At 41.5% G+C, this 22453-nt stretch overlaps 1 protein-coding gene across 2 annotated transcripts in view; it reads right to left on the bottom strand.

The window, feature by feature from the left end:
• Positions 1 to 1893: 1893 nt before the first annotated feature.
• Positions 1894 to 22453, bottom strand: part of tprg1 (tumor protein p63 regulated 1) — a 37502-nt gene continuing 16942 nt past the window's right edge. For both annotated transcript variants that reach the window (XM_080473765.1, XM_080473766.1), the window contains exons 5-6: positions 8925 to 9078; positions 1894 to 2584 (exon numbers count right to left, since the gene is read on the bottom strand). In XM_080473765.1, the coding sequence (XP_080329891.1) occupies positions 2390 to 2584; positions 8925 to 9078 (349 nt within the window). In that variant the 3' untranslated portion in view covers positions 1894 to 2389. The remainder of the gene's footprint in view (positions 2585 to 8924; positions 9079 to 22453) is intronic.

The raw sequence follows: 22453 nt of genomic DNA, 5'->3' as shown, positions 1-22453 counted from the left end.
CGTACATCTGCACAGTATTTATCCTATATCCTGGCATGAAGTACAAGTCGCGTCATATTTACATGTTAGAAAGCCATGCTCTCAGAATGTTTCTTCAATAAAGATTGAAAAAAAGAACAAAAGGAAAAGGTCAATTTACAACATGACCCGACATGTGAGCTCCGCCAGTAAACACTATTTTCACAAACGTCACATTGGGAAGTCCTTCATTTTTTTTTACAAATAGCTTGTGACGTGACTGGCCCTTCACCCACAGATAACATAAAGTCATGTCAATTAAAATATGTCATAATTACAGCCTCAAATGTGATCCATGGAAACCAAACAAAATAACCCGCCGGCGCTCAGCGAGCAGATTGTTGGGATGGCCGAGTGTGTAAACTTGGAAGGGTCTAAGGTGGGAAGCTTTACGAGCGTTGCTTTATCTGGTAGTTAATCCTGTTTTCTGAACGTCTTTTACAACTTGAAGAGCAGAAATATGGATGAGGCGCTTCGCTGCAGGCCAGAGCTGCGCTTGATCCAGGATAAGAGACACGTCCTCACTCTGGGGAGGAAACACGTTAACCCCTTCAAACCCCGAGGTGATGATACACGATACCGAAGGTGCTGAACCTAGCGATACTTTCCCTCGCAGAATTACACCTGCGCGTATTCCTGTGACTTTCACTACTTCACCTTGTTTCCTGATGAAAGTGAGACTAAATACTGCAGGATTAGTTTTGTATTCGCTGGTATTTTCCACTTGGATGAAAAACAACAAAATGACAGCACTTGACGTTATCATCCTCACAGTAATTACAAACCGTTTGGGGCAAAGTGTTAAACCAGGATAAGAGGGAGACTCATCTGGAATTCTCTGATGATCATGTTTGTTCATTTTCAATTTGATGGCCTCCACTCGCTAAAAGAAAACTAGAATTCGGTTGATTGGCAGCAGGCAAAAGTTTACAGGCCACAGTCGGAGCGTTTTTCAAAAAGTTCCACTTTCTGAGGCGTTTTCAGAAAGTTGAGTTTTCATGGTCTCCCGAGTGCCGTTGTCGTGGAGACGGACCCCCAGAAGGCAACAGAGGTTTTTTTACGCTTTTCCTTGAAAACACTGTGGCGTAAACGGGGCCTTAAGAACACTTCCAGAACGATTGAAATCCAAATCAAAGCTGCATAATGGAAATAAAAACCCATTTCATGGCTTGTTAAACTATAATGAAGCAATAAAGGCTAAACCTCTGATTAACTGGTGTAACCTTTGTGCTTTTAGACTTTCTACACACCAGAAAAGCAGAATCGATGCTGGAAATTGGCGTTTCAAGATTCACGTTTTCACGTGTACAGAGGAAACGCTGGCCTGACGTCACGGCCCGGCCCTGGTCCGGTCTGTCCTGTAGCCAGCCCTGACCAGCACTGGACCTGCACTGGGGGCTGTTCAGATTGGATCCAGATCAAAAAGCTGTAAGACCTTAACGGCCTCTTGTTATTGTGGAGGTGAAGCACTTTGATAGCTGAACTCTTGTCATCCCTCCGTTTAAGAGTAAGCTTTGCCGTTCTGCAAAAGAAACCCATTTGTTGTCCTTCTTTGTTTTGGTCAGTGACTGTTCTGTTCTTCTTGACAGCTCAGCCATCCCCTCTTCCTCTCTCCATCCTGGTGCAGCTGCCACGTGACAGCGCTGCGGAGGTTAGCCTTTTAGCCAATCTCACAATCCCTCCTCCTATCACTCGTGAATTCAGGCAGTTGCCGAATCCGCCAAAACTAAACCGGCATTAAAAGAAATAAAGGTGTTTGTATGATGAAGCAATGGCATTGCAAATCAGCATGTTTCATACCTTTAAAAAGGCGGCGTTCATATGTCTGTTACAGGGAGACACATGATACCACACAAGGAAGACAGCACGCGAATCAAAGGGGAAATTCCTGCACTGTATTGCACTGTAAAAATACACTACAAATGATAAAACTAAGCTGACAAATGTTCCCCCATGCTCCAGTGAATCTCTAAGGGGCTGAATGGCACAGGAATGAGCTTTTAACAGACACACACACGGGGGAGGAAGAAAGGCGTCCCATTGCGAAAGAGTTGAATTACCATATCACTGAGGAGCAAATACAAAGCTCCTTGAGAGCAGCGGGGATCCGTCATCCCGAGAAGAGCAGTGTTGAAATGTGGATATTTCTGAGTGCTCACACACCACGTAGAGGTAATCGAGCGGGGGGGGGGCTATCACACAGTTGTTTAACATCTTGAGAAACACGGCGAACAAACACCAACCTGAGTGTGGAATAAATTTTGGTCAATGCTTGTGGGATTCAAAGTAGCTTCAAGTAAACAAGCTGGAATTCAAGACTTAAAAACTGAGCAAACAGTGAAGAACAACAACGCAAACTAGAACGAGGAGTTTAAAAGCCAAGGTTTCCTCGGGCCATGCTGTATCCCAGTTTGTTTTGGTTTCCAAGGAAGGACATGGAGCCCACATAGGCCTCGATGTGGATGGGCTGGTTCAGGACCAGGACGCCGTTGGCTTTCCCAGGGACTGGTCGTGAGGCGTGGCCTTTCTGCGCTGCATCCTTGAGCTGGTCCCCAAAGCTATGGATCTGTGGAGAGGAAGACGGGAGGTTCAGCTTCTTCACAGCGCTCTGTGCGGCCCTTCCCTGTCATTGTGCAGCACACAACATAACACCACATAGAATAAATGTTTCAAAAGAATAAACCTTCATTTTTTCATCGTGAAAGTCTGAGAATTGGTCTGAACAAGATTAAATAAAAAATAGACAGCTGTGATTTTCATGACTTTTTTTTTTCTTCACAATACGTGTGTGTGTCTGCCTGTGTACATGTAGGTAGAGATATACTGAGAAACAACAATCATCCATAACATTAGGAAAACCATCTTAATCTTGTGTAGGTTGTCCTTGCTGCTCCACTGGTATCTGGAACCAAGTTGTTAGCAGGAGATCCGACAGTCACCTAAAGCGGCGGTCCCGCCTGTTTGTGACGGAGCGTTTTCGTTTCCGTGCGGCCCCACCTACAAGAGTTATGGATGGTACCGAAAGCACCATGACCACTAATGATTTTTTTCATCACTCCTCCGTTGAGGTACCTAGAACTACGGAACGGGTTCCACTAGGAGGAGCAACAACGCAGCCGTCTGCTGATTGGTCAGTGACGATCGTCACTCTGGACAAGCCGCAATATTTAAATATTTCATCAGCTGAATAAACCCTCCAGTTGTTGTTTACATATGCAGCTTTGTGCACATTAGTTGTTGTGTTAACTAGGTTTATTCGTGCTGCACTGCCCCCTGGTGTCCCAACGAGGTTCAGCCGCTCCTCTTCAGATTCAGCTGGACGCTGCTGCTCAGAATGAGAATGTTTACGCTGTGCCACAGAGAACCGAGGCTCACGGCTTTATTCAGACAGCCGCAACTTCCGCGTTGGTCCCACAATTACTGTTGGCGTAACGACGTCACATACCTGCATCGTTCATAACCCCGCCTACATTTAAACCGTACTCTCTGTGGTGGGACTGCATAACAGGGTAGGGTCTGGGTGTGCTTTGCCTTACCGCTCCGCACTGCAGGGTGGGACCGAGGCTTCACGGAGGTGAAGTGTCTCACTGAATTGTACATTTTCTGCTCTCACTTGCTGTTCTGCATTTTTTCGGCTCTTTTTCCTGGATTTTTGCGACAAGCCTTGTTTCAGTGAGAATCTCGCTGTGACCCATCAGAGCAGGTTTGTGGTCGGTGTTGATCGGTAGCCTGAAAAAGCTCTTCTTTCAAAAGGTGGATGACCCCTGAGCTATCTTGTTCAAGCTCCACCTAAACTTAAAACGCATCAGTCCAATACAGCAAAGTGGAAGTTTCGTGCAGACCACTTTCCACCTCATCTGTCGGGCTGCGGTATGAACACCTCTGCTTTAAGTCCTCACAGTTGTAAGGTAGAGGATCCAGGGGACCATGTGCATCACTTGCCCTCCTAATAACCATGTCAACACTTTACTGCTTTAACTTCCTTGGACCACTATTTTCTTTTTGGGGAGTTTCTCTGACAAGTCATCAAAACATCACGATTTCCTCCTTTTTAAACTTGTTTAAATCTTTGATTGTCCGTGTTTCTGCCTTGAATACAACAACTGTGAATACGAAACGTTAACCTGCTGCCTCATATATCCCACCTACTGCCAGGTACCACGATGAGTCGACGATCAATGTGTACAGATTCTAAATATTTAACAAGTATGTTTATATTGTTTAACAATTGTTTTTATCTTTATATGTCTCAGATCAATCCACCAATCAATCGATTATAAAAACAAACCAATCAATACACCAAATATCAAAGCATCTATTTGATGATGAGGCAGGACAGTTCTACATATAATTAATCCCTTAAAGATGCATTATTATGATTTTGGATTTCTAATATTCAGATTTATTTTCTGAAGTCAAAAGACACAGAATGTCAACACCGCTGGAACAAACCTACGCTGAGACGCTTCTCATCTAATCCGATCAGCCTCAGCTGCGTCAAGAAGCAAGTAAACCAGGAGAAAAGCTGTGAAGAAGCCAAACATTACCAGCTGGACGTCTCAGCAGACAGGAAACCAGACTTTAACCTGTTAGGCACTTGGATTCAGCTTAAAGCACCGGAGACTTCTCGTGTCTGTCGGCTGAAGCTATAAGGGCAACGTCTGAAGCACAGAGCTTAAACGCAGTGTCGTCTGGTCGAGCAGATTCAAACGTTGATAGTTGAGGGCGAAGTGTGGCAATGTTCAAAGGAAGAGGGTTGCACTTGTTTTCTATTAAGCCATACGGGTGTTTTGGGTTAAATGCCATCTCCCACTCTTTTCACAAGCCAGTTGCACCTGGTTCACTGATGGTGTGTGAGCCAACTGGCCATGCGGCAGGAAAGCCGGTTTTTCAACAGGGTAGAAATTGTTGACATAGAATGAGGAAAAACAACAACAGCGATGATCATCAGTCCAGAGGAGGCTGCATTATGAAAAAATGAAAATACGACTGTCCTGTTCTGGATACTAACGTACAGATCCTGCTCTTGTTCAATACTGTAGGTATTTAATGAACTCATTCAGATTGACTCACTAATTCAGCTGCGAAGAGCTTCGGCGAGTTCCAACATGTGACAGTGGTTAAGCACTCTCTCCTCACTGTGAAAATGTCCCTGGCTTGAGTCCGGATTTCTATGTGATGTTTGCATGTTCTCCCTCTGCGGGGTTTTGCTCCGAATACTCTGGTTTCCTCCATTAGTTCAAAAAAGCTGCACGGCATTGTCAAACCTACCTTCTCCTACGTCAGAGAAGTGTGTGCAACACAGCAAACACTCCCACAGTGCAAAAATATTGTCCATCTAATTATGCAGCTGCATGGAAATTATCAACATAATGCACCGGAATAGTTTCAGAAAATGCTTAACTACAGACTTAAGACCAGTTTTCTTTTGCCTCAACGTCACAGTGATGATCTGCCACTGATGGATGCCAGTACAGTATCCACGCTCTGGGAATAATACGGATTTGAATACTGTGCTTGGTACTGCTTTGTACGCAGTAGAAAACTGCTCATAACTGCAAAAAAAACCTCTTCTAGCCTCTTTTTTTAACTTTATCTCTAAAAGTTTGATTAGAAAAATTTGAGGATTTGTAATTAAGTTACATTTATTTCTATCTCAGCATTTAATAACCAGAACAACATTTTTCAATTGAAATGAAGCATGGATTGTTGAATAAATCAACAAATGGGCTTTTAAATGTTTATGTAACAAAGTAATTTTTAATTCATACATTTATTATTGTGTTGTTGAAAGACAGAAAAAAAGTGAAATCTTAATTAAAAGAAAGACTGAGGCGGGTATTTTTTTACCCATTGAGCTCCATTTCACAGCACAGCATACACCTTTCTACGACTGTGTACAGTATTTAGAGGTGCAATCTACTCTGACTGTGACTGTAATTATATTAAGAAACTCTAAGGAAGCCCACAACTGTTGAGCAAACCTGTTGCGAAGGCGTCATCTACCTCCAGATTGTGGCAGTCACAGCGCCGATGACTCGCAGATGCTTGGAGGGATGAGTACTGGAGAAAAATATGTGTAAGACGCAACCTCGTCACCCCGAGCTGTAAGAGCAGCCTGAGAAGTGCCTTTTATTCCTAGCAGGTAAACTTGAAGGGCTCCACCGATGAAAAGAACTAAGACAGATAATAAAGAATATATTTCGGAAATTTTAAATCCTTCAAATACTGGCAGTTTGAAGAATTGTGTTTCTTTCTAAAGAAACAGATTTTTGCGCCTAATTTATGATAATTATTGGCATCATCTCAAAAGTAAAGAGAAAAACTGAGATCCAAACCAAACTCATCAAATCAGTTGGACTGTTTAGTGTTTTATTCTTAGTCAACCTGTTTCCAGGCCTTTTCATAAAAACCTGTGTCTGTCAGCGTTCGCGCTCAGTCACTGAAATATGTATAATTTTGCCGTCTCCTATTCAGCGTGACAGCAGAAACAGAGGGGATCAGTTTGACACAACATGAAACACAACCTCGCGGGGTGCAACCCAGTCCCCCCTTTCCCCCCGCATGCTCGCTCCGTTGCTATAATTGATCATAAACATGCTGGTTATGTAGAAATTCCTGTGGAAGTCTTACAAACACATTTCACACCAGGAGTATGTCGAGCATGAAACTCTAATCAGAATTAGCTGACAGATTCCGACTGAGCCTAATACTAAATCCTCACAGTGTAGTATATATATTTTTATATATACAGTACATGTGTTGATGTTCTGGTACCCGGATCACAGATGTGAGCAAGTATTTTTCGTTGTTAAACTGAATTGTAATGTAATCTGATGTCATCGTTCGGATGACTTATCCAACCAATCGATGACTCTCTTCGTGTGAGTAACAAAAGATTATCGTCTCTGTGACTTTTACCAGAATTACACTCAGCCACCTGGATTGAGAGAATAAGTAGGAAAAACACTAGTTTAGCAGAATAACACTGAATCAGTATGTTGCCCTCGAAGAAAAGAAGGTCACTCAGCTGCTGCCGTCTTCAGAAACTCAGTGAAACAAAGTTTCTTGAACTGTATGGCGGTGCAGTGGTCAGCACTCATGGATCACAGTGACTCAATCCACAGTTCAAATCCAGGCCTTCTCTGAGGCTCTAAATGTATATGTGTGTTCCTTCCACAGTCATGTGTTTGAAGTTAATCGGTGATTTTAACGTTCTGCCCAGAAGACTCCCCTGTTACTAGCTACATCAGCATGTCCGGATATTCTTAAAGGAAGCATGTGACTGATCGGTTAAACGTTTCAACTCTTGCCTCCATTAGTCAGTGTTTTTTTCCATGTACAAGTCGCTGTGTTACTGTCATGTTCCCGCCCACTATTAATTTAAGTTGCAGCGCCACCGGATGGAAGTCTGCTTCCTTGTTGCAGTGCTTCAGTAAAGTCCAGTTTAAAAAAAAAAAAAAGGACTAGAGCAGTGCCATTTGTCAGAATGTTCATCTAGAAAATGATAGCAAGGTTACATATAAGCTGCGGGACAGGGAACTTAGTCACCAGGAACAAACCTAATCTGAATTTTAAAGAGTGTCAAGCATGTTTTAGTCGATGTTGGATACACCAGAGATCACTATGACATCGCATTAACTAATTTGTTTGTTATTGAATACAAGTGGAGGTTGAGGCAGGATGTCACTAATTCAAGCTGTCCCCAATAGATTGCATCCCTCAGAAATGGACAAACTGGTGACGACCGACAAAAGACCGATGGCCACGTAAAATGTTTGACTCCAAAATTTATAACAACGCAACTGCATGGAGTTTGCATTTTCAATTGCAACGTGGTTTCTACTGGGCTGTCCGAACTTCTCCCACGATCTTACGACCAGATTAATGAGGCTCCACGTTCACACGGCAGGTCTTGATGCTCAATTCCAATTTTTTTGCTGGGATCCGACTGTTTTGCGTGATCATTCGCATTACATTTTAAACACGACCTCTGTCAGACTGCAGTGTGAACGTGATCTTCGGGCCCCAGAGCGCAGAAGATGCTGCTGACAGAAGTAAAAATGGATGGCGCCCAGGTCAGCACCAGCGTTGCCAGATGTGACTCACTGTTTCCAGCCCAAACAACGTAAAACTCACACACCTCAATGAAAACCAGCCCAAATCTCAGCCTGTGTAGGAATCAGGTTAAAAACTTAAAACTATTATACGTGTAATAATGAACATGAAATAAACAAAGTTAAAAGGTAAGAAACTCTGGCTGCTCAATTGGGGGATACCACCAAATCTGGCAACGCTGGTCAGCGTGTCGATTCATTTTCAAGTGGTTGTTAAATACGAGTCGACAAAATCTAGACAACATGAGGAGGGGAAGAAGAAGAAGAAGGAAAAAAAGAGAGGACCGCTTTAAACTTTTTGGTGGAGCCACTTCCTCCGGCGTTTATCCGTGACGTCAGTCACACGTCAATGACGAAGCAGTCGCATGCAGAAAAATATCCAAATTAGTACCACATATGATCGAGGCCTGGGTCTGGTGTGAAAAAAATCTGAACTGGAGCTTTCACACGGCCACAAAACATGTCGGATATGAGTCACTGTGAATGAAAAATCTGAATTGGGACGCTTTTCCCTGCAGCGTGAACGAGGCGTGAGCAGTGTAGAGGTACAAAAATAAATAAATCAACAGTGTGACATTTGACCGTGCAAAACATCTTAGACAATAATAGTGCAAAAGATGTTTGCAGAAAGAAAATAAGTTTGGATAACACAATAACGACACCTGATACTGGAGACATGATAAACGAAGACAGACCACTGTCACCTGCATAATAGTGAAATAAAACGTATGCACTGATTGCATTTTGAGGGAAGTAGCAGACAACATGATGGAAATAATGCTGGCTTACGTCGCAGAGAGCAGTGAGGGTGTCGGTGACGTCCCTCACGGGGTGGTGGGTGAAGGTGATGAAGGGGAAGTCCGTGGCGAAGGGGTTCCACCTGGAGATGAAGGAGGGCTCCCTCAGCCGGTCCCAGAAGACTCGCAGCCCCTCCCCCTCTCTCCTGAAAACACAAAACACACACGACCAACCAACTTTCAGTGTTAGTGTCGGCAACTTCTTCTTCCACCAAAACATTGGTGGTTTTCTTTTCTTTTTCTTTTTTTTTTACTTCATTGTACTGTCTTCTGCCTCATGAGTTCAGGTATTTCCTCTGAGATTAATAATACCTGAGTTACTAATAATAAGCGTCCTAATACATTGACATATTGTGTAGGAAAGTAATGCTAATGACGTTAGGCCGATATTTCCAACAGCTGCAGCAGAAGTCTGTAATTAAACTCTAATTACCACCTTACCGTCGCATGCCTCCACCATCTGTTTAAGAAACAAGGTAAACAAACGACCGGACCAGCGTTTGCTCCAAACAGTGGAGAGAAAAATGCAAACCGCAGGTTTGAGTCTTTCATAGTGACATAATTACATTTGTAGCACAACAAAACACAACAATAAGAGCGTCATTATTCAGATAACCACAACAGAATAGGTACTGTATGATCAGAGAGAGCTGACATGAAGCACTCAAATATCGACATATCGGCATAGCTGGGTGTTTTGGCCCAAAACATTCTTGCAACACGTCATTGTCAAGATGCAATCATTTCACTTCTACGTAAATGCAAATGTTTGACAAATGTGAAAACTTTGGATTTGGCTGGTCCTTCTAAACGTCGTAGGAATCAGAAGTTGGGGACTGACATGAGGTGACCCTAACAAAATCAAACCAGTTCTTTACCGAGTCACAGTGAACCTTTTCCTAAAGAAAATAATGATTTTCCTAAGATATCACACTTGTATAGAAATCTGTGTGAAGTCACAGTAACTTTACCTTTTGGTCATCATATGTCTATGGCCCTGTTTACACGGCAGCGTTTTCAAGTGAATATTCTAAACTTAAGACAAACGTCTTGAATGAATTACCGACATAAAATTACCACCAGAATATATTCTAATCAGTTTTATTTGTAACACCTGTCCACCCAAAAGTTTGAACCACTTTTTCTAAAAGTTACCTGAAAGTCTACTGTAAATACGCACACGGATATTGTATATCTACCACCTGGTGTGAAACTCACTAAGTGAACCATAAAGGTGTCTAAATGGGGACAAGCAGACAGGTTGTCCCTCTGGGAACCGTGTTAGAATATATAAGAAATGCTCTAATCTGTCCTTGGGGCAAATACTGAATGTAAAGGCAATCGTATGTTTACCGGGATTAGAGGTAATCCAATGTGTGTTCATCGTATTCTCTTTCTTCTTCTGTCTCTCTCTTTTTTTTTTTTTTTAGCTGATTTAAAGTAAATACTGAAGGATTTAATAAAAAAAAAAAAAAAAAAAAAAAGCCCTGGAGTCACATCTTGTTTCAGTCTAATGAAACCTCAGAAGACAGAGAGCAAACAGACCAACCAAACACTCACAGATCCCACCTCTGAAACAATGTTGGAGCTGATCCTCGTTCTGCGGAGACCTTTACGGTTCTCTGTTTAACAACCTTCGGCTCTCGTGCCTCAAAGACTGGAGTATGTCTGGGGATTGCACCTCTTTGCTCGTGCTGCAGAGGAACGGGGTCACACAGAGTTCAAATCACAGCTCGTCTGCTTCTTCACTACTTTCACACTGAAAAATATCAGTCGCCCCTTTTCAGAACAGTTTTCCAATCACAGCGTTTTAATGGGGAAAAACAATCACATGGAACCGTAACAGCGAGCTGCCAGCCTTCCCGGGGACGTTCTCAAACTTTCATTCCTCCAAAGTGGAGGTCAAAGGGGCCAAACTTCAGTGATCAGGACCGCAAAATTATTCAAAATCTGACAAAGTGAACCTTCAGATTCAGCACCTTCATGTAAACTGGTCTGACGTGAACTTATCTTTTCATCACCTTTGGCTTTCTGTTAAACAGCAACTATTCATTGTTCAGCGTTCAATCTATTTGAGCCAGGTTCGTTGATTAAAGCTAAGACGAAAAATATTCATCAATGAACCTTTTTAAACAGACAAAAACGTAATAAAAACTAAATAAAAAGTCAGACATGAAGATGAAGACTGTGACAAAATATAACTGACACTTCAGTCAACCAATTAAAACGAGACGGAAATGTGAGGACAACAGATCCAATCGGAGCTGCTCTTGTTGTGGGACAAGTTGGGAAGAAATCAAGTCAGAGCGAATCGTCTTGAAGGGTTGATCGACGTGAAAGCAGCAGGCTTTTTCTTTTTCTTCTAAGAGACGTTCTAAACTTTACACAGTTTGCAGGACGGTTCCACAACAGTGGGTTGTTTACATTATATTGAGTTCTGTTTAGTTGCAGTGTTGTTTACACAGCTTCGCTTGATGTCAGTTGACTTTCAGTTCCAGTTCATGTTCAGCATGTTTATCATTTATGCAAATTTTGAAGAATTGAGACAAAAGCTTCTTAAACATCACAATCAGAAAAACATATGAGACGTGATCTGCCATTCACACGTGACTAAAACAAATGCTGGACAAATATTCCACAACAACACTGTGTGCTTTACTCAATGCAACTCAATGCATGTTAGAATTAGGGCAGCACAACATATCACTAATTCACCGTTATTGCAAGATCAACATGTGCAATATACATACAGAAAAAGGCAAATAAAACTGCTATATGTTTTGTCTGAATGCACTGCGTGCAATCATGGACTGAAAAGTCAAATCGCAGTATTGACACCCAGCATTGACACTTTAAACCAGGGGTGTTTAGTTCTGGTCCTGCAGGTTTTAGATCGGTCCCTGCTGCAATGGGGGGGCTCCTTATTGGGATCTCAGTTTTAAAGCTTCATGATAACACCATAAGATTCCGGTGTGCAGAAGAAGGGAGACATTGAAACCATGCAGTACGCTGGCCCTGCAGGACCAGGACTGGACCCCCCAGTCTGAAGTTAACCAAGGTTCAGATGGAAACATTAGCACATAAACAAATGGACCAATCACTGTAGGGTTCACTTCAAAACCATAAAAAAAATGCTTTTTAAAATCTAACCTGATCATTCTTGTGCCCATTGGTAGAAATTCACAACAATAAGAATATAAATATACAATTGAACAGATATACTGAACACAGAAGAAATAACTCTGTCTATACGTGACAAATAAAGGAATTTATTCTTTCTGGCTCTTCACTTGAAGAACTCCAATTTGGCAGACATTATGAAAAGATATTGCCTCTGGCCTACGACTTGGGAAACAACTGCGATGTTGTTTTTTTTAACAAACGTGTCAGTGAACTGTTTCACGAACTAACAAAAGAGATGAGCACAAACAAATGTGGATTGTTTGAACCTGCTGTCGTCTTTTTGTCAACAAGTACAAAAATATTGTGACATATAGTCGATAGCTGGAGAATCCATTAATGCTCAAACACACTAATGAATACCAGTAATTCAGAACTATCACAGCTTTTTAAGACACACGCAGTCTGAGCTGTCGTTAACCTCCGGCACATTTTAAACCCAACAATGAAGGATGTCATAACAATAAACCCGCACATGAGAACTTGTTGCTTGTATGGTATGGATATATAAAGCCTTCAGTTTATTCAGTGTTCAACACTGTGCAAACACGCTAAGAGCGAAAAACGGATTTCAAGATAGAACTTGCACAATTTCCTAATAAAAAAAAAAATAAAAATAGTGCAACCAGTGCTCTCTAAAGTGCATCTCCCTCTGGCAGTTGAACAGTTTGTGGTTCTGTCAGCAGCTGCAGGAGTAAGTGTTCAAAATGTCATCGTGCACTGGCTTATTATCTCAGTGGAGAAAACCTGCTGGTTCGCACCAAACAAACAAACAAAATTCGACAAAGAAAATGAGTAAATCTGGATGCAGCCAATTTCCCAACAGCGTTCTGATTTCCTTAATGACCTGCCACGACGATGTGCTCATTTCACCGCACGCCTTGTGCAACAGGACGCCTTTCTGCACAACCAGAATCAAACACCTGAGGCTAAACACTGGCAGTGGAGCTGTTGATATGTCAAGGTCTCAGGGAGGGGCGGCATTATAATGCAATCATCCAGCCTTGTTTACACAAGTACCTCCCAGATGACAATGCTGCTGCTGAACCTAATGTGCCTCCTCCAGAGCGAGCGTGCACAAAGAAATGAAGGGGGAGGAAAGACAGCATGATATTAATAAAGAAAAAAAAGAAAAAGAGAGACTGGGTACAAAAGCAAAGCCGAGGCTGAAAGACTGATTATATTTCAGGAGATGTGGGAGAGGATGGTGGAGTTAGGTTTGTACACAGTGCCCTTTGTAGGAGTGTGCAGCCATTGCCCGAGTATCAATGGGGATATAAAAAAAAAAAAAAAAAAAAAAAAAAGCTTTGACGAATTCCACAGGTAAGCTATCACCAAGAGAGGGACCAGCCCAAACAGGCAGATCAGGGCTGGGTTTTCCAGCCAGAGGCCTTGGAAGTCTTCGCTGTGTTGATGTGGAAGAGCTGGGTTTTGGACTTTCACTGTGCTTCTCTTCCACACAGCCACCGACAGACACCGTGCAGGCTTCCAAGGCTTGCGTCAGGACTTTGACCAGAGGAAAACCTTCAGAAACAGGCCCGAACTCAGAACAGGACATCCACACTTACACTGACCTCCCCACCGGGGATCCATCTAATCCGCGGTGTTGATCCAAAACGCACACACGCATACGAGTGTTACACTGTATTTGCAGCTTAGGGGCAAGTGACGAAAAAATTCCTCCCTGGGCTTTCAGCCACTTCGGACTCATAAGTCAACACGCAAGATAAATATCGCGTGGAGCTCCGGTTGTCATGGCAGGCGTCCCACATTGTCTCAGAGTGCACAAGCAAATCTGCTGTGATTGCTCAACAGAGCCTGCAGGTTTGTCAGCCATCCATACATGTATCCATCCAGCGAGGCTGCGGTCAACGTGCGAAAAGGACTAAAAAAATAATAATAAAGAGAGAAAGAAAAAAGGTGGAATGGTGACAAGAGAAACAAAAGCAGAACATAAGAAATTCAGCTCCACACAAGTTTCCTCCATTATTCATGACGGAGCTGCTTATGCAACCTCTGAAGCCTTAAAACATACAGCCATGTTGCTGTTGGTGCCATGATGCAAAAAACCTGCGATATCATAGCTGCAGGCTGTTGGCAAAGATATTTCCACCTTGGAAAAAAAAAAAAAAAAAGCAGGCAGAGTCCACAGGCTGAAAGCTGCTCCCAAGGTGTATGAATTTACAGCAGCATGGCCCCAAACAGCATGAATCTACTGGCGTTTATTAATTCATCCTGTAGACCACGGAGGAGGCCTGCGTGCAGACTTCGCTCAAGATCTGTGTGCTTTGTTTCTGAGCTTGTTAGTGCTTTTCATCCTGCATGGATTTGGAGTTAAAACGAGGCTTATGCTACAGGTCGAGCTACAACACCGTGCAACAACATCTCACAGGCATTTCAAAAGCACCACATCTTCAAACATAGCTGTTTTGGAAAGTATGCAGTGTACAGCGTGTTAATGTAGCTGATATGTTAAGTCGCAGAGGCTTCTACAACACAATGGCAGGTCCAGTGACCCTTAAAAATAATCTGAATTTTCCCAACTGAGGAGATTTTTGGATTTATCATGTACAGATGGAAAATATGACACCTTGTTGGAAGTGAAGCCAGAAAAAGTGCAGAAAATTTGTAATTCTCACCTCCTACAACAGGAAAAAAAACAAACAAGAAGAACAGTTTTTGCTTCGCTTTGTTGTCATTTAGTACTTCATTGTTTTGCAATGTGCATGACTGACAGCTATTGTGAACAAGGACAAACTTTCAAACAACACAGTGTCGGAGAGCAATGATTCACTGCGTCTCATTCCTTGGACCATCTTCAATAGAAGGTGACCACTGCACACTGGGACCTTCCCTCTCGAGGACACGGTCAGGATAAACCCAGTCGTCTGTCCATCACTACCCCAATATCTTACATTTGACTGTTTTTTTTTACTTCTAACACGTCGATCTTGATGCCGAAATGCTGTGTGCTGCCTGGTAAAGGCCGCCCGGTAACAGCAGCCTTGATAAACAGATCATAATCAGTGTAATTCACTGATCCATGTATTTTGTTATCACAGAGCTGCTCAGAATAAAAAAGGTGTGGATGAGGTTTTAAAGCACACAGTGGTGGTAAACTGTACTAACAGGTACTTAAATGGATCTAGGGACCTTTTGGCTTTTGCACATTGCTTTTGTGTTTTGAAAACTCATTTGTGCTTATTTGCGCAGTGTAAGCACGGTGACACAAGCCGGAGCGTTGACTTTTGTTTTTTTTTTAAACTTTGGTTGGTATTTTGCTGATCAGCAAAGAAACTATTACTAACAATCAGGCCACAAACAAATCAAAGCATTGACAAAGACGAGAGGAGGAAATTATTGCAAAAAAAATGAACGGAAAAGCCCCAAAATAAATGTGGGATTACTGAGTGTAAATACTGTGAGAGTCAGTACTTTTGCTGGTGAAAAGTCTCCCACTCTTATTTTGACCTAAAAAAAAAAAAAGGAAAAAAAAGTGTGTGAGCAAATTTTACGTTAATTCTTCCATAAGAAAATACAACATATGTCCAAGTAATTCTGAGACATTTCAGATGGAGGCTGCATAAAGAGTGTGCTGCTATGAGAGGGGGCAGAACCTGGAGCACCTTAAAATCATACCGTCTGTTCTTGAAATGATTTCATTAATAATTAATTATATCATATACTAGCTACGTCACTAAAAACAAATAAAAAACAACAAAAGGTTTCAATATATGTACGATTCAAAACAAAAGAAAACACAGCAGCGAATGTATGTACATTGCACTGAACACGTATACAGAAAGATAACAAGACATTAAATAACTGATTGAAGTAACTTAAATATACAATTAAATTCAAAAAAGCGATGCTAAAAAAGTTGCATAGAAATTATTCATCGTTGAACCGAAACACTAAAAGATACACTTTCTACTGTTGGAGAAATAAAATACATTGAAATATGTACTTTCATTCACATATCCTCACAAAAAGGACAGAAAAAGAATGTGATGAATTCATATGTAAGCTGTGGGCCTGTCCTGATAACTGACTGCTACACTTTTATTTAATTTTTTCAATATATTTTGTGTTTCAGGAACATGATTCTTTCATGTGAAGCGAGATCTACAATTTGGGCGGATGTATTTTTGCTGATTAGTAATGTCTGACACACTGTTACTAAGGAATCCTGTCAAACAGATATTTCTCAAACAAGCTCCTGAATATGTCTTAATCAGAGATATGGATCTTCAGTTACCTGAATTTTGAACTATATTTTAGTTGCCGTGCTTTTTTGACAACTTTGTGTACATCCAGAAAATTGTAGTTTTAAAATTACACATTTGACATCACATTTTTACACGCAGTACTCTGTTAGTTCGTTTTGTGTTCGGTAATCACTGTGTGGAAGGTGTAGGCTTCTGAAAAATATATATATTCTTTTATTATTTTCATCATTCTCAAGATAGGGGCAGCTCAATATAAGAAATATTTTTCTTCTGGCTGTTGGCTTCCAATCATGGAGATGTTTATCTGATCATTTAGAGTGTACTGTTGTGAAAAGTGGTTTTTTTTTTTGCTTTTATGAAAGGAACTAAAATGAATGAATGAATCAAAAATATTGTGTGGACCAATCAAATGTACTCAGGTGAGTCAGCAGGACAGTCAGAAAGGTAAATTGGTAGCTTGAAAGAGGAACAACACTCCAGCCTGGTCACAATAATTACATTTAGCATTTTCTTTCTCTTATATTCTGTTAAATGAATAAAACCCTTCCAACAGAAACTAAATCTTTAAATCATTTCTGTTCTTTATTACTGAGCGAGAATCGACAAATCAGCGTTCTTGCTTTTAAACTTTTTTCCAGTGAATGAACTAAAACTCTTTGCACTTCATTCTAATCTGACTTGAAAAAAATCTGCATTCTATCGTTTGCCTCTAATAATCTGTAATTTCTCATTTTAACTATTTGTTACTACTTGTTTTGTCTGACAAAGAATGATGTGTAATTTGGAGTCTGTGTTTAAGGATGACCTGTGTCAGCACTTCTGGTGTCCTTCAATGCAGACTCAAAACAATTCAGCCAGTAAGGAGACGCTGTCTGACTTCAGAACTCCTGGACAATCATGCAGCGGTTGTACTCTGACTTTGTCTCTTCTTGCAAGAATAACGTAATAAAATTGTCATAAACCTTTTCAAATCGCTCTCAGTGGGATTCCTGTGTTTTCTGTCTCGCTGAGGTTTTATTTTACTAGAAAATTGTCCTGCCACTATTGTAAACTGTGCACAATCAGTTTTATACGTTTTAAATCTTCGGATGTGATGTGTGTTTCTGGGTCAGGTCACCCTGGTAAAAGGTCTCGATCACACTGGGTTGTCTTTTCCTGGTTAAATGAAAGTTAAATGGACAATACAGGGTGGTGTTGGGGGGAATAGTAGGATGTGAGGTTTTTTCTTGGATTCACGCTGAAAGCTCACAAACAGCATGTTTTTGGCCCCTGCTGCCCGGACCCCCGGGCTGAAGTCCGAGGTGAGGAGACTGCATGTTCTTCCTCTCACACGCAGTGTGAAGGATTGTCTGTCTCACTGTTTGTGCTGTGATGAACTGTGACCTGTCCAGGGTCTAGCCCACCTTCACTCATTGTCAGGACGAGTCGGCTCCAGACCCCCACTGCCTGATAAAGCAGGAGAGAAGATGGATGGATGTTGTGAGTCCTTGAACCATTTTTGCTCAGACTTCAACCAACGTCAGCTTTTCTTATGATATATCTTTTCTAACCTGATTCACAAAACTGACAAGTTTCACAAGCAGCAGTTTTTCTACTCTATTACTCATTTTACGTGTTCAAACTGTGAACCAAAGTCTGAATGACTCGGACTCTCAATAAGACATCAGCTTTACAGCTTCAACAACTGGTTTCCACTAAAGCAGAGGTCTGCAACCTGCCGCTCTTTGGCTCCTCTATAGTGGCTCCCTGAACCTTTCACAAAATGATTCCTAAATAAACAGTTTTATATTGGGTTTTTTTTTTATTCATGCACACAGTCAATTTCAGGATTATTTTTAGCTCCAGCCTAAAAAAAAAGACTTAAAAAAGGCTAAATTAAAATGGAGCTAAATAGCTAAACTTGACTAAATGGGGAAAAATGCTGTAAAAAGCAGTTTTAAAACTCCGAAAATATTTAGGATTTATAACAGAAAAAGCTTCAAAATAAGGGAAAAACACAGAACTAGTAAAAAAAAAATAAAAAATAGCCAAATTGATGAAAGCTGTTTTAAAAACAAGGCTGAAAAAGAAGGTCCAAAAACTGCAGATAATGCCATGAAACTTTAAACTCTAATTGAAAACTCATAAATGCAACATAAGAGAGAGTTTAAGTTGACTTATCAAAACTTTACAAGCTGTGTTAGGCTCATTTCAAAGGTTCAATGTGTTTTGCGGCTCCAGTGAAATTCGATTGGGTGGAAAGTCAGAAAGGTTTGCAGACCCCTGCACTAAACCGCCATCTGATGAGCGCTCACACAGCACATTATGCTGATGATCTCTTAAGTAGCTGCTTTGCACTGACTGCCCTCTGCTGTTTGAACCTGCACGCTGCTTTGGTCTCTACAGGTGTGGCGGTGCAAACTGAAGAGCGAGACGGATTCAAGATTCAAACTATAAGAACCAGTCAAACTGCACTCCGAATAACTGTAAACGCGTAATTAATAAGCTCGCTTGAGTCGGCATCACAACTGATCAAGTGAGGAATAATTTAGCTTGATCAAGCTGATTAAAGTAGCAAAGGATGGGAGCAAAAAAGAAGCCATCACTACCTTTGAAGTTTGTTTTAGAAAGAAAGAAAATTTAAAAAATCCCACAACTGATCAGATGGGATGAGAATAGAGCAGTACTGGGATTATTTCCAACTTTCATAAATATATATATTTCTTACAACAGTTACTGAAGCAAAGTCTTCAGGGACTTGTTTAAACCTCCACACCCAACTCTTTCAGACAGGAATAGAAAAAAGAAAGAAAATAGATGATGTGCTGGGTAATTAGATTGTCTAGACAGTTTGGAAAGAAGGCACTTAAAACACATCTTTCCCCACAGATGCGGAATATATATTGAGTGTCTTCTTCACCTGGAGAGTGAGCGATGGAAACATCGTCAGGACTAGAAATACTGACACTCCCTACACAGTTTCTACTGGCATCACCCAGGGTTTGTGGAGGCTCGCGGGGTGTGGAGGGCACCCAGAGGGTGCGTGAGGCTTCTTGTTCCGAGGGGGAACACTTGAGGTCAGACAGACAGAAAAAAGGGCCGTCAGTTTAATTCTATTTCTTCTGCGTTATGAACTTTTAATATCCTACACAGCCAGACAACATAGAAGAAGACAATATTACCCCCAAAAAGACTGTTGGCTTGTGATGTCTTCTCAAAGACGGAAGGCTTTGAACAACTGAATGTAGAAAAAGCCTGAAAAAGCGTTGATTTTCAGAGGATTTTCAGCAGCAACAATTGCAGCATCCAAGCCCTCAGCGGCCGTGACGACATCAAACACAACAAAATGTGGTGAAGCAGCTCCTGGACTGGATCTCCTCTACCGAGGGCGCACACTGACATCAAGTGGTAAGATGACAACTGTCAAGCTGCAGCCACACACACACACACACACACACACCCCTGCTTAACATGTCTGAAATAGGGTAGGAAGAAGTAGACATACTGTATCAGGTCCTTTCTGTATTAAGAATAGTTAGTTTTATATATGTAAATATAACAGTAAAAATGTTTTCTAAAGTAGAAGACTCATATACACACTACCGTTCAAAGGTTTGGGGTCACTTAGAAATGTCCTTAGTTTTGAAAGAAAAGCACAGTTTTTTTCAATGAAGAAAACTCTAAACTAATCAGAAATACACTCTATACATTGTTAACGTGGTAAATGACTATTCTAGCTGCAAATGTCTGGTTTTTGGTTTTTGATCTACAAAGGTGTATAGAGGCCCATTTCCAGCAACTGTCACTCCAGTGTTCTAATGGTCCAATGTGTTGTGAGTATCTGGAGCATCACATTTGTGGGGTTGATTCAACGCTCAAAATGGCCAGAGAAAGAGAACTTTCATGTGAAACTCGACAGTCTATTCTTCTTCTTAGAAATGAAGGCTATTCCATGCGAGAAATTGCCAAGAAACTGAAGATTTCCTCCAACGGCGTGTCCTAGTCCCTTCAGAGAACAGCACAAACAGGCTCTAACCAGAGTAGAAAGAGAAGTGGGAGGCCCCGCTGCACAGCTGAGCAAGAAGAGAAGTACATTAGAGTCTCTAGTTTGAGAAATAGAAACTTCACAGGTCCTCAACTGGCAGCTTCATTAAATAGTACCCGCAAAACGCCAGTGTCAACATCTCCAGTGAAGAGGCCACTCCGGGATGCCGGCCTTCAGGGCAGAGTGGCAAAGAAAAAGCCAAATCTGAGACTGGCCAATAAAAGAAAAAGATTAGTATGGGCAAAAGAACAGAGACATTGGACAGAGGAAGATTGGAAAAAAGTGTTATGGACGGACGAATGGAGGTTTGAGGTGTTTGGATCACACAGAAGAACATTAGTGAGACGCAGAACAACTGAAAAGATGCTGGAAGAGTGTCTGACACCGTCTGTCAAGCCAGGTGGGGTAAGGTGATGGTCTGGGTTTGCTTTGGTGCTGGTAAGGTGGGACATTTGTTCAGGGTAAAAGGGATTTTGAATAATCAAGGCTATCAATCCATTTTGCAATGCCATGCCGTCCCCTGAGGACGGCGCTTGATTGGAGCCAATTTCCAAATGACCCAAAGCACCTCCAGAGGGTGGAGAAGTATTTAGAGGAGAAGCAGGCAGCTGGTATTCTATCTGTCATGGAGTGGCCAGCGCCGTCACCAGATCTAAACCCCATTGAGCTGTTGTGGGAGCAGCTTGACCGTATGGGACGCAGGAAGCGTCCGTCCAGCCAGTCCAACTTGTGGGAGGAGCTTCTAGAAGTGTCGGGTGAAATTTCTCCAGATTACCTCAACAAATTAACAGCTAGAAGGCCAAAGGTCTGCAATGCTGGAATTGCTGCAAATGGAGGATTCTTTGACGAAAGCAAAGTCTGAAGGAAAAAGTTATTCTTTCAAATAAATCTCATTATTTCTAACCTTGTCAATGTCTTGACTATATTTTCTATTAATTCTACAAGTCGTGTGGTAAATAAAAGCGTGACTTTTCATGGAAAACACAAAATTGTCTGGGTGACCCCAAACTTTTGAACGGTAGTGTATATATATATATATATATATCTCACATATACATATTTACCATGTATATACACACACACACACACACATATACAAACACAAAATTTCAAGTTTGCCTTCATATACGTTCATTCAGACAGTGCTGAAGTCAAAGTGACTTTGACCTCTGGTCAAAAAATAAATAAATAAATCAGTTCAACATAGGCGACGCCAGAATTGGCAAAAGAACTCAATGTGGTAGAGAGAATAACAGATGTGACTTTGTGAACGCTAAGATGAGAGGTCAGCTGTGAGGCTCATTTGGAGGTGTTTCTTCAAGGCCGTTTGTCTTGTTCCAAGAAACTGCATTCACAAAAACAGACCGATTGTTTGGTCAAAGTGGATCTGACCATCACCTAACACTGTGTCATCGGGTCGTCCTTGAGTCAGAGTAAACTTTTTTCTCTTTTACTTTCTTCCTTTTTTAATTCTCAGGAGTTTTTTTTCAAGTTGCCTTCAGGTCAATCTGACAAATTATGAGCCACAGAAAGGTTCACACAGACAATGCAGATGTAATGCAGCATTTTGCCGCCGGCTGTTGCTGGAATAACCACAGTATTACTCGGTTGTCTGCATCTGTGCTCCCTGTTGACACCAGAACTCCCCGTTCTAATTTATGAAATGAGAAAACCTCCTACGAGACATTTGTACAGGTTGTCCTGATGAGAAAACCCACACAGAGGTTGACTGCGTTTCAAATGGAAAAGCCACAATGATTGTATATTCTGCTCCGGAACTGCGTACTTTACCATTTTCTGTTCAGGAAAACTAATTTATAAGCATTTAATCTGCACAGCTTCCTGCTGCTGTGAAAAGACAAAGGTATGACATGATAAAGCCATGATGAACCTGTTTTAAAGAATGACAAACAAAGTCATCAACTGACTGTCAAACCACGCCCTGGTAGTTTTTAACTTATAGAGCTCTATTAATCTCAGCATGTAAACCAACAGCATGTTTGTTTGTCGATACCAACTCGATTGTTCAAAGACATGTATCCTCTGATGAGCAGGTCAGATCAAGTACATTCATCTTTAGTAACAGAC

The sequence above is a fragment of the Lipophrys pholis genome (genome assembly GCF_963383615.2).
Source record: "Lipophrys pholis genome assembly, chromosome: 10".
Classification (NCBI taxonomy): Eukaryota; Metazoa; Chordata; class Actinopteri; order Blenniiformes; family Blenniidae; genus Lipophrys; species Lipophrys pholis.
The sequence above is the reverse complement of the archived record's forward strand: the minus strand, read 5'-3'. Positions and strand labels throughout refer to the sequence as shown.